The sequence below is a fragment of the Silurus meridionalis genome, chromosome 1 (assembly GCF_014805685.1).
Source record: "Silurus meridionalis isolate SWU-2019-XX chromosome 1, ASM1480568v1, whole genome shotgun sequence".
In the NCBI taxonomy this organism is placed as follows: Eukaryota; Metazoa; Chordata; class Actinopteri; order Siluriformes; family Siluridae; genus Silurus; species Silurus meridionalis.
Window position 1 is genome coordinate 31,943,755 of NC_060884.1, and position 13,475 is coordinate 31,957,229.

Below are 13,475 nucleotides of genomic sequence, written 5' to 3' on the forward strand. Positions count from 1 at the left end.
CCCAACAATGCAAAGCTGCCATTTCTGGGCGCCTTTAACAAGACCCTCAACCATCTATAGCTCAGTTGTATAAATGAGATAATTGTAAGTTGCTCTTGATAAATTCTGTTGCCAAATGCTGTGATTGTAATGGTATGTACAGTCCAAATACTCAAATGAGGGAACAGAATCATAAAGCAGAAGAGAAAGTCTTAATAAAGAATGGTTAAAGAATCAATTACATTTTATTTAATAATTTACATTAGTCTTATGCAGTCATTTGGAGTTGTGGAACCAGGAGCTCATGAGATGTTGAAAATACATTATATTGGATAATGGAATTCAATCCAAATTAATTTGTATTGCTCTTTTAACAATGCACATAGTCTCCAAGCAGCCCCAAATTTTAATTAATAGTAGATGTGCTATACTTTATTATTTAGAAAGTGACCCATAATTTGTGTCTAATATTTTATGTAATTTCTAGTCATTAAACTGTTTCTCACATGCGTTCTCTCAGCACGACTGCTGCTACGTGACTAGAATACAGATTAACATGGCAGAGGTAGAGCTGCATCTTCCTGGAGACAAAACTGGAAAACAACTGGTGTCTGGTGTTATTTTTTTTTTTGCACTACAAAGGACGTTTCATAACACAACGTTAGAATTTAGAAGGCACTTAAGTAAATTGCTGATTTGCTGTCTGTCTGAACCAAAGAAATAAAATTGTACCATTGAAAAGGATCCCATGTTTTCCATTGTGTTGAATCGAATCGAAATCGGATCTCACTGCATCACAACAGTGGTGAATCGTATCGCATTGGTAGCCGCTTCATATGTATCTTCAATGTATCGTTTTTTAAATGATACATTGAGATGCGAATCGCATCTGCATCATTTATAGAGATGCACATCACTAATCCACAATAATCTCTGGATCTGTAGGCTGTTCATATGGAAACATTCTTAGTTGCACTGTGTGGTCTCCAATTGAAGAGAACGCCATCCAGCGTGAAGGCATGAGGATGAATCAGGCAGTTCTGATAGAAGAAACAAGAGTATTGATGTAGCGTGTAATTAAAAACAGGAGCAAGTAAACAGGACACATGAGGAAGACAACTGATGACAGGATATAGCAAGAGGCTAGATGTTGATCAGATAAAGACGTGGCAAAGTAACAGACACATGACACCATGGAGGGTCGCTCCTCCTTGAACAGCCGTTTTAGCTGTAATGATGTGTAATGAGTTTGGAGCGGAAACATGTGTGGACACTTGTTTACACAAAATACAAGATCAACCAAACCTGAGCATGCCCAACATAAATCCTTTAAATTACCTTGAAAAGTAATTATCGGGAATAAGAAACATGGAAAGTCGTGTGACCCATTGCATTTGCAGTTATAGTAACCTCCACTCTTCTGGAAAAATTATGTACTTGTGGAGATTTGTGTGAGATTCATTCAGCCACAAGGGTGTTAGTAAAGTTACTGATGTAGGTGAAGTGAGGAGGCCTGGACTGCAGTCAGCATGAACAATCCATCCCAAAGATGTTTGTAAGGTTTGAGATCAGAGCTCTATAGCAGGAGATCTTTCACTCCAACCCACATAAAGCACGACTAGGGGTCGCCACAGCGGATCATCTGTCTCCGTACCCCCCTGCCTCTTTCACACCAACTACCGGCATGTCTTTCCTCGCCACATCCATATACCTCCTCCTTGGTCTTCCACCTTTTCCTCCTTCCTGGTGGCTCCATCCTCAGCATTCTTCTACTGATATACCCCATGTCCCTCCTCTGCACATGTCCGAACCATCTCAATCCTATCCAACGTCAACACTCCCAATAAACAACTCAGCATCTTCAGCTCTGCTACTTCCAGCTCCACCTCCTGTTTTTTACTCAATGCCACTGTCTCTAAACCATACAACATCTCAGGTCTCACCACAGTCCTATAAACTTTCCCTTTTACTCTTCTATCACAAATCACATATACTCTTCTATCACAAATCACTCCTGCCATGTTTTTTCCTTCTCTTTCCCATAACTTAATTGTGTGACTGATCAACTTTATTTCCCTGTAGTTACTGCAGGTCTGCACATCTTCCTTATTCTTTAAAGATCGGTACCAGCACACTCCTTCTCCATTCCTCAGGCATCCTCTCACCTTCCAGAATCTTGTTAAACAATCTGGTTAAAAACGCCACTGCATCTCTCCTAAACATCTCCATGCTTCTACTGGTATGTCATCTGGTCCAACCGACTTTCAATTTTTCATCCTCTTAATCGCTGCTCTCACTTCCTCCTTACTAATCCTATCCAATTCCTGCTTCACCATCTCCACATCGTCCAACCTTCTCTCTCTGATTTTCCTCATTCATCAGCTGCTCAAAATACTCCCTCCACCTTCTCAACACACTCTCCTCACTAGTCAACACATTTCGATCTCCATCCTTTATTGCTCTAACTTGCAGCACAACCTTCCCAGCTCGGTCCCTCTGCCTGAACAATCTGTACAAATCCTTCTCTGCTGCCGCATCTCCTTGTACTCCTGTCTACTTTTCTCATCACTCTGTCAATCCAAATTCTGTTTCTCCAACCTTTTTCTCCTGATGCTCTCCTGCACTTCCTCATTCCACCACCACGTCTCTTTGTCTACCTTTCTATTTCCAGATGTCACATCAAGTACCTTTTTAGCTGCCTCCCTCATCACTCCTGCAGTAGTTGCTCAATCATCCAGCACCTCTTCACCACCATCAAACCCCTGTCTGACCTCTTCCCTGAATTATACACTACAGTCTTCCTCCTTCAGTTTCCACCATCTTATTCTTCTTTCAGTCCTCACTCTCCTCCTCTTCTTCTTCACCTCCAAAACCATACTACAGACCACCATCTGATGCTGTCTAGTTTCACTGTCCCCTGCCAACACCTTACAGTCTCCAATCTCCTTCAGGTTGCATCTCCTACATAGAACATAGTCCACCTGTGTCCACCTTCCTCCACTCTTATGCGTCACCCTATGATCCACCTTTTTTTTTTAAATAAGTGTCATCACTGCCATTTCCATCTTTTTTAGCAAAATCTACCACCATCTGCCCTTCCACATTCCTCTTCTTAAGACCATACCTACCATCACTTCATCATCACTTCTGTTCCCTTCACCTACATGCCCAATAAAGTCTGCCCCAATCACCAATCTTTTATTCCTAGGTACACCTTCTACCACTTCATCTAACTCACTCCAGAAGTTTTCCTTCTCCTCCATCTCACAGCAGACTTGTGGAGCATAAGCACTGATAACATTTATCATCATCCCTTCAACTTCCAACTTCACGTTCATCACCCTATCAGAAACTCTCTTAACCTCCACTACACTCTTACTGTACTCTTCCTTCAGAATCACCCCTACACCATTTCTCTTTCCATCCACACCATGATAGAACAGTTTAAACACCTCTAATGTTCCTGGCCTTACTCCCTTTCCACTTGGTCTCCTGAACACACAGCATATCTACCTTTCTCCTCTCTATCATATCAGCTACCTCTTTCCCTTTACCAGTCATAGAACCAACATTTAAAGTACCCACCCGAACCTCCACTCTCCTACACTTCTCCTTTTCCTGCAGTCTCTGTAGACGTCTTCCTCCTCTCCTTCTCCTCCTTCAGCCAACAGTAGCTCAATTTATACGGGTACCCTGTTGGCTAACGATACCTGTGGTGGTCGTTGGTAACCCGGGTCTCGACCGATCCAGTATGAAATTCTGATTCGTGATCTGCATTTTTAATTTTGCTTTTGATTTGGTTTTACGCTGGATGCCCTTCCTAACGCATCTCCCCTCATTTATCAGGGCTTGGAACCAGCACTACTGCACTGGCTTGTGCAACCCTAATGGCTGGGTTGCATAGAATATTTTATACTTTTATTATTTCGATTATGCAAATGATCTCCTGTGTACAGTAATTTCTATGCTAATTTGTTATTTTTTTTATTTATTTCCTCGATTAATTTATAACCTTACTCCTGATATTAATAAACAAATATCAAATAGAAAATTACTCAACACTTTCTGGCCAATCAGAATCCAGCATTAAAGAGTGCAGTGGAGTAATAGAAATCAGGAACTGACAGAATAGATTGTTTTATTGTTTATCAAAGTTGTTCAAGGTTTCTTACAATAAGAATAAGTCAATTTTGGTATACTGGAATAACCGCATGTTGACAACGTGTAAGAAGTTTGTTTGAAATCTTCACATGTACAGTCAGGTGCCTCCTGTTTCCACTGATAATCCTTGAGATGTTTCTACAACTTTATTAGAGAATTTTCCACCTGTGGTAAGTTCAGTTAATTGGAGATGATTTGGAAAGGCACATACCTGTCTATAGAATGTCCCACAGTTAAGAGTGCATGTCAGAGCACAAACCAAGCCATGACGTCCAAGGAATTGTCTGTAGACCCCTGAGACAGGATTGTATCAAGGCACAGTTCTGGGGAAGGGGACAGAAACATTTCTTCAGCATTGAAGGTCCCAATGAGCACAGTGACCTCTATCTCTACAGTGAATCATGGTGGTGGTAGCATCATGCTGTGGGGATGTTTTTCAGTGCCAGGAACTGGGAGACTGAAATTAATTTAGCAAAATACCAAGACATTCTTGAAGAAAACCTGCTGCAGAGCACTCTGGACTTCAGACTGGGGTGATGGTTGATCTTCCAACAGGACAACAACCCTAAGCACAGCCAAGATAACAAAGGAGTGGCTCTATGACGACTCTGTGAAGGTCCTTCAGTGGCCCAGCCAGAGCCCAGATTTGAACTCGATTGAACGTTTCTGAGAGATCTGAATGTGGCTGTGCACCGACGCTCTCCATTAAACTTAATGGAGTGTAACAGGTTCTGCAAAGAAGAATTGGAGAAACTACCCAAAATAGGTGTTGACTTAAAGGTTTAATAGGGTGTAATTGGGGTTTTGTTTGTAGGATTTTGTGAAAAATATTGAATGTAATCTATTTTGGAATAAGGCTGTAACATAACAAAATGTGCTTTAGAGTTGTTGAATGATCCCCTTGTTGTTTTTCAGTGTGTGTGGATGGACGTTTGGACGTGGTGTTCCTGGTCCCCGCCACTCGTGATCGCTCTGCTTTAGAGGAACCCGTTTTGTCCCTGCTTGCAAGTGCAGCTGGATCTCTGCCCTCCATCGGAGTCCGAGACTCACAGGTTGGTCTGTTAGCATGCAGCTTGAGAAGTAACTACTAGCAGCCAATCAGATCAAATCAAATATTTATACAGACAAACAACATAGTGCATGTTACTGTTAGGTACACTGTTCTGTTTACTGCTGTATCTCCTGCTTTCTTTTTCCAGGTGTCTGTGGTGGTCTACGGCGATGAGCCTAAAGCGCGCTTCCTTCTCAGTCGGCATAGCAACAGCGAAACCCTTCTCAGGGAGATTGTCTCCATCCCATTTACCGAACGATCAGGAAATAACATAGGTGTGTGTGCGAGGAGAAAAATACGTATTGCAAACATCTATGACACTTTTATTTTTGTGTTGTTGTTAACTTCTTGTTTTTTGTTTTGTGTGTGTTTAGGTCAGGCCTTGTCGTACACAAAACAGTTTGTGCTTAGAGAGAGTGCGGGTCGAAGATCTGGTTTTCCAGGCGTGGTCGTTATCATTGCTGATAGGAAATCTGAAGATGATATCCGCCGCCTTGTGACTGAACTTAAGGGGACGGGTGAGCTGCATTTCTTAGCATTTCTCAGCATTTCTTAACAACCACAGGTCTGTTCTTTGCTAACATTAGATAAATAAGTTCTAGGCTCTAGAGGTGGTTTCTTTGATCTTCAAAACACAGGCTCGTTGTCTGGCTAAAATATGGAATTGTGCAATCGTTACAGCAATGTGCATTCATTAATAGTTAGTTTATAGTTAAGAGAATTCAAAGTGTTTAAGCAGTTTTCCAAGTTTTGGGATCAAAGGAATAACTTATTGGTGAAAAGATTGGAATATGAATTGGAAATATATATATATATATATATATATATATATATATATATATATATATATATATATACACACAGTGGCACCTTGACCTACGAGTACATAAATGTACGAGTTTTCAGATGTACGAGCGGTTACTTGGTCGAGGTACGAGCTCAAGACGCTGCTGCTAGATGGCGAAGCAAAGCCAGAAAGCGAAGATTGTGACGAAAAGAAGAAATTTAAAGTTTAAGGATACGTAGTGTACAGTAATGATAGTAAAAAATTTGTTTTCCATCCTCCTCCTCCTCCTTGTGATTATACGCTTGTTCAAATCCAGGCACCAGTTTCTCAGTTCTATAAATTAAATTGTAAGTTGCCCTGGATAATGCCATCTCCTAAATCCTATAAATTCAAATGTAATACGAACATAGTGAGAAAACATAAAATCTGCCATAAATGTAAATGTAATAGGGACATAGTAAGAAAATGTAAATTTAACAACCATCGAGAGGGGTTTATTCCTGGAGGTGTAAATCTCAGCTCTTTCAAATGATGCTATACGACGGTGATGTAATATTGTATATCGTTTTAATAAGATATAAAGTTTTATATTCAATACCATGATCAAGGTCTTCTTGTAAGTTTAATTTGTCCATTGCACTCTTGTGTAATACTCAGTTCTGTTTTTGTGTCTCAGGTGTGGCCGTGCTGGCTGTCGGAGTTGGGCGAGCAAACACGGAGGAGCTACTGCTGGCGGTTACAGACAGCAGCCCTCAGAATCTGCTGCAGGCTCGGGATGCAGAAGATCTCTATAGGCTCCAGGCTGATCTTGCTGATCTGCTCTGTGGTCTTGCAAGAGGAACTGTTGTACCGGTTAGACACAAACTGTATTCATCCACTACATTTATCCCTCCGTGCTGAAGAGAATAATAAAAGAACAGCTTTCCTATTAAACTATAAGGCAATATTATGAAGAGTAGGGAGCAGACTGAGACGAGAAGAGGCTGGAGAAGTGGACGTAGGAGCAAGACAGAGTACAGGTGCAGTAATGAGGAGGGCAGTGGAGTGGTGCAGTTGCAAGGAGTCGAGGTGGTGAAGATGAATGAGTTTAAGTACCTGAGGTCAACTGTACAAAGTATTAGAGAGTGTGTTAGAGACGTGAAGTAAAGAGTATTGATGTATCAGTTAATGAATAGATGTTGAATGGTTGCATTACTGCCTGATGTGATTTTATGACAGATTTTATATCGACAAACTTTCTAGTTTCTCTTCCTGATTTCTTATTTTTTTTGCATGTTTGTCACACTTTAATGTTTCAGATCATCAAACTAACTTAAATATTAGTAAATGATAACACACATGAACACAACATGCAGTTTTTAAATGAAGGTTTTTATTATTGAGAGGAAACAAAATCCAAAACTACATGGCCCTGTGTGAAAAAGTGTTTGCCCCCCTGTTAAAACTATGGTTTATCACACCTGAGTTCAGTTTTTCTCGCCACACCCAGGCCTGATTACTGCCACACCTGATCACAATCAAGAAGTCCTTCAAATAGGACCTGCCTGACAAAGTGAAGTAGACCAAAAGATTCTCAAAAGCTAGACATCATGCTGAGATCCAAATAAATTCAGAAACAAATGAGAAAGAAAGTAATTGAGATCTATTTTTCCACACTTTTTCACACAGAGCCATGTAGTGTCAGATTTTGTTTCCCCTCGATAATAAAAACCTTTATTTAAAAACTGCATGTTGTGTTCACTTGTGTTATTTTTTTACTAATATTTAAATAAGTTTGATGATCTGAACCATTAAAGTGTGACAAACGTGCAAAAAAATAAGAACTCAGCACTTTTTCACACCACTGTACACTACAGTATATAAATACAAAAGAGAAAAACAACAATAATAATAGTAGTTACACTATCAAACATACAAATTGCACTAGTAATATTGCACAGTTTCAAAAACAGTATTAACAGTGGGCATTATAGGGTCCGGTTCACTGGGAGCAGCTCTGATTGTGAGGAAATAAAAGAAAAGACCTTCAGTATCTAGAAAACAAAATATGGAAAATGGCAGTAAAAAGGTGTATTGATCCTGAATTTACCCAATTACCAGGCGAACACCAAACACAATGTGTTTTGAGTAAATAAGGTAGAGCTGCTGAATGAGCTGAAATGTGAGGTAAGAAAATGTGAGAATTAGACTGATGACCTGTGGTGTTTCCCACAATGCACTTCACCAGGAGTCTAAATGATATAGTGAAGACCATGCAGAAATGAAGATCAAACACAAAGAAATCATTTGCTTTTTTTTCTGTATTTTTGTATAGGGTTCTGGTTGTACTGTTCAGTGCCCTCCGGTAAGTGACACACACACACACACACACACACACACACACACACACACACACATACACACACATTCACACTCTATCACAAGTAATGATGTTTCATGTATCCTGTTGTGATCATTGTTCCTTTCTTTTTTTTTCAAGGGTCAGAAAGGAGAACTAGGACAAAAGGTAATGTGTGTAACATGTAATAATGTGAGTCTTAGTTGCAGTGTTAATTAGACATATACTCAATGTCCACTTTATTAGGAACACTGTACTAATATGGACAGGATCTTATGTTGCTTTCAAAACAGCCTCAAATGTTGTGTTGAAATTTGCTCATTGTTGAGATGATTGAAATCTCAAATTAGACCAAATTCCAGTTTTGGAAGTCTACTGGATTCAGATCAGGAACTCATTGTTCTTATCATTTCAGAAAGCTTCGTGACATGGTGCTATTTTTATTAGAAGATGAGTAAATTGTGGCCATATAGAGATGCACATGCTCATTGAATTTAATTAATTTTTTATTTGATTTGTTTTTAGCTGTTCATATTTTTATTTCAGCTTTACAGAGATTATAAAGTTGAATAAAAGAATGCATAGGTTTACTACACGTTTGTTCCGTATAATTATAAGTTTATCCTAAATGAGTGAGCCAGTGGCGAAGAAAAACTCCCTGAGGCACGAGGAAGAAACCGTGAGAGGAACCAGACTCAAAAGGGAACCTCATCCTCATCATCATTCATTACAGTTTCATCATTGTTACGGTGAACTGATAGATGATTAAATGCAGAACTGTTCATGCAAAAACAGTCCTGAGTCGTTGTAGTCGACTGTTTGTATTATTACAGTCCAAATCCATACTCATAGTTTTGGAGTTGCTCAAGAACTTCATAGATCTTTAGGCTGTTGAGGTGGAACCATCCCCAGTTGCACAGAGTGGTCAATAAATGATGAGAACGTCTCTAGGTTACGTATGTAACCCTAGTTCCCTGAGGGAACGAGACGCTGCGTCGAAACGCTTTGGGAACACGCCTGAGTGTTCATGCTCTGAATAACGTGTGTAATCAGTCAAAAATTGGACGCTGGCCGTCACCGATGAGGTGACGTCACGACCAGGAGTATAAAACGCATATGAGAGAAGCCAGCGGCAGCTTCTGAAAGGGAGAAGAAAGCGCCGCAGGGACGCCGGAGGTGTGGCACAGAGACGCAGCGTCTCGTTCCCTCAGGGAACTAGGGTTACATACGTAACCTAGAGACGTTCCCTTTCAGGAACTCGAGCTGCGTCGAAACGCTTTGGGAATGAGTGTCCAATCACGCCAGACTGACCAGTCCCTGCCCAGTGTGTATGTGACCACAGCTAGAGGAGGACCGAAGGGGCCAGGAGTGGCACCGCGGTCCAGGTTATAGAACCGCACGAAGGTCAGTGGGGCGGACCAACCCGCAGCGTCACATATGTCCTGGAGAGGAACTCCAGAGGACCAAGACTTAGAGGCAGCCACACTCCGGGTGGAGTGAGCTCTGAACCCCGAAGGGAGCGGGGAGACCAGAGGACTCATAAGACGACGTGATAGCGTCAACAATCCACCTGCTCAGAGTCTGCTTATTAGCAGGCAAGCCTCTCTTGTGAGGGCCATAGCAGACAAACAGCTGACGGGACCTTCTCCAAGGACCCGTCCTGCGGACGTAAGTGTCCAGAGCACGCACCGGGCAGAGCCGGTTAAGCTTCTTCTGGTCTGGGGCCTGGAATGGAGGAGGATAGAATGCCTGTAGCCTAACGGGCCGTGGGACGACCGAGGGCACCTTGGGGATGTAACCCGTACGGGGGTAAAGGAGGGCACCAGCCATACCTGGGGTAAACTCCAGGAAGGAGGGGGCCATGGAGAGGGCCTGCAGGTCCCCCACCCTTTTTATAGAGCAGATGGCCAACAAGAACGCGGTTTTGATAGACAGGTGCCTCCAAGATGCCTCGGCTAGAGGCTCGAAGGGGGGCTCAGAAAGGGCCCCCAAGACGACGGCCAGGTCCCACCCAGGCACTCTAGGCCGTACCGGGGGCCTCAGCCTCCGGGTGCCATGGAGAAAACGTGTCACAAAGGGGTCTCTGCCCAGAGATTGCCCGGCCACAGGGGCATGATTGGCCGAAATGGCAGACGCGTAGACCTTTAGGGTGGACGGAGCCAACCCCTTGGCGAACTGTCCCTGGAGAAAATCCAGCACTGAACCAACTGGGCAGTGGACTGGGTCCAGCCGGTGGTGCTCACACCACAAGCAGAACAGACGCCACCTGCCGGCATACAACCTCCTAGTGGAGGGAGCTCTGGAGTGGAGAATGGTCTCTACCACCTCGGTGGAGAGACCAGAACCTCTGAGCCGTGCCCCCTCAGGGGCCACAGCCACAGCCTCCACAGCTCCGGGCGGGGGTGAAATATGGCACCCCCTAGCTGAGAAAGGAGGTCCCTCCTCAGAGGAATCTCCCACTGACTCTATCCCGGCGAACTCTCTCCAGAACTCCCGGAAGCAGTGCGACGGGGGGAAAAGCGTACAGACGCAGCCTCGGCCACGCCTAAAACATAGCATCCAGCCCCAGAGGGGCCGGAGGCGTAAGGGAGAACCAGAGGGGACAGTGCGACGTCTCTCGAGACGCGAACAGATCCACCTGGGCTCTTCCGAATTTCTCCCAAACCTGTTCCACCACATCGGGGTGTAGCTGCCATTCCCTGGGCCTCAACCCCTGCCTCGACAGGGCATCTGCTGCCTCGTTCAACCGGCCTGGGATGTAAACCGCTCTCACAGAGAGGAGTTTCCCCTCTTCAAAGCTTCAAAGCTAGAAGCACGGCCAGCATCTCTAGGTAATTGATGTGCCACAGTAGATGGGGCCCCTCCCACAGACCCCTGGCGGAGCGACCACTCATGACCGCTCCCCACCCCGTGAGGGACGCATCCGTCGTTAGCATTAAGCAACGACCGGGGACTCCCAGCACAGGGCCTAGAGATAGGAACCGGGGATCTCTCCAAACATCTAAGGCACGTAGGCATCGCCGCGTGACCTTGATGGTACGGAGCGGATTGCCCCTCCGTGAGAACCCGCGGGTCCTGAGCCACCACTGAACGGGCCTCATGTACAGCAGGCCAAGTGGAATCACACTGGACGCAGCTGCCATAAGCCCTAGCAGTTTCTAGAACTGCTTGACAGTGAGAGGCTGCCCCTCTCTGACCTTCCCGACGGCCGCAAGGATGGCCACAATGCGGGCAGGAGAAAGCTGCGCACGCAAAGTAGTCGAATCCCATATGACACCGAGATAGGTGGTTTTCTGAAAAGGAGAAAGCACACTCTTCCCGTCGTTCAACCGAAACCCCAAAGCCTTCATGTGGGCGAGAACGACATCTTGATGCCGGACCGCCAGCCGCTCTGACTGAGCTAGGATCAACCAATCGTCGATGTAGTTGAGGATGCGGATGCCCTGAGACCTCAGGGGAACCAGAGCCGCATCCACACATTTCGTGAAGGTACGGGGTGAAAGGGCAAGGCCAAATGGAAGAACCCGATACTGGTAAGCTTCGGCCCCGAAAGCGAACCTCAGGAACCTCCTGTGGGAAGGTAGGACGGACACATGAAGGTACGCGTCTCTTAGATCCACCGTGACAAACCAGTCCTCGGATCTGATTTGAAGCACGACCTGCTTGAGGGTCAGCATCTTGAACCTGAGTCGCATGAGAGAGCGGTTCAGCTGATGTAGATCTAAAATAGGACGCAACCCACCGTCCTTCTTGGGAACTATGAAGTACCGGCTGTAGAACCCGGACTCTCGTTCTGGCGGAGGGACCACCTCGATGGCCCCTTTCCTCAGGAGAGTAGCTACTTCCTGTTCCATGACCAGAGCCTGCTGTCGTCCCACCAGAGTGGGAAGAACCCCATAAAAACGGGGCGGAGGAGACCCGAACTGAATCGAGTAACCCCGCTCTACAGTACGCAGGACCCATCGAGACACATCTGGGAGAGCTTTCCAAGCTCCCAGAAACTGCCTCAAGGGAATCAGCCTCTCGAGACTGACAGGCAGGGGGAAGAATCCGCCGAAAGGCGTGCTTCCGAATCCTGCGAGCGAGCGCTAGACAGAGCAGGTGAGGCTGGAGATAGGGAAAAACCCGTCTCGAAACCCTCTGCAAGGTCCATCTGCGAACCCCAGGATCTGGCACGCTGCTCTGCCTCAGCGAGAGCGGGACCAGACCCGGAAAGAGTTAGAGCACCCATTTCATTGAACAGAGCCGAGCGAGCGCGGAGCGAGCGCAAAGACATGCGAGCACAGTGAACACACTCAGCTCCCTCTTCGAGAACCGATCTCGCATGCTCCGCACCCAAGCAAGCAACACACAAGCTGTGCGAATCCCCCGTAATATAGCGGGGGCAGGGAGGAACGCACGGCCGAAAACTGTGCTTAATTTTTCCGCCTGCTTTCATTATTTCTCCGCTTTTTTTTTTGACAGACAATAAGACGAACAATATCACACAAACACACAGAGCGCTTTCTGAAAACACAAAAGCTGCCGCTGGCTTCTCTCATATGCGTTTTATACTCCTGGTCGTGACGTCACCTCATCGGTGACGGCCAGCGTCCAATTTTTGACTGATTACACACGTTATTCAGAGCATGAACACTCAGGCGCGTTCCCAAAGCGTTTCGACGCAGCTCGAGTTCCTGAAAGGGAACTACATTACATCCAGGGGTAGTGCATTGGGATTAACCGGGCAGGTTTGAAGAGAAGAACGGACAGGAACCCTGGTTACTGGTTCCTCAGAAGATCATCAACAAAATTTAAACATGCTGTGGTGTTCAAGCAATGATTGGTATTTAATGTACCAAGTAAACCTTCCCCACACCATTACACATTCTCTGCCAGCCTGGATTTTTTACACAAGGCAGATTTGTGCACATTGCAAACTCATCTTCTTGTTATTTGGTGCTGACAGGAGTAGAATGTGGCATGGGCTTCTGCTCCTGTAGCTCATCCATCTCAAGGTCTGCTGTGTTTTGCCATCTGCTCACTGTTTTCTGCTCACCGCAGTTGTACAGAGAGGTTATCTGAGTTAGCCTTTCTGTGAGCGTAATCAGTCTGGCCGTTCTCTGTTAAGAATATCTCTCTTCCATTAGCAAGTGTTTTGACTTGCAAAAATGATGCTC

General features: G+C 44.8%; 1 protein-coding gene across 2 annotated transcripts in view; it reads left to right on the forward strand.

Annotated features, from left to right (window-relative positions):
- The window catches only part of col7a1 (collagen, type VII, alpha 1), a 133,507-nt gene that overhangs the window by 48,098 nt on the left and 71,934 nt on the right, over nt 1–13,475 (forward strand). For both annotated transcript variants that reach the window (XM_046848459.1, XM_046848451.1), the window contains exons 26-31: nt 5,056–5,192; nt 5,340–5,466; nt 5,566–5,709; nt 6,655–6,830; nt 8,293–8,322; nt 8,458–8,484. In XM_046848459.1, coding sequence (XP_046704415.1) covers nt 5,056–5,192; nt 5,340–5,466; nt 5,566–5,709; nt 6,655–6,830; nt 8,293–8,322; nt 8,458–8,484 — 641 coding nt within the window. The remainder of the gene's footprint in view (nt 1–5,055; nt 5,193–5,339; nt 5,467–5,565; nt 5,710–6,654; nt 6,831–8,292; nt 8,323–8,457; nt 8,485–13,475) is intronic.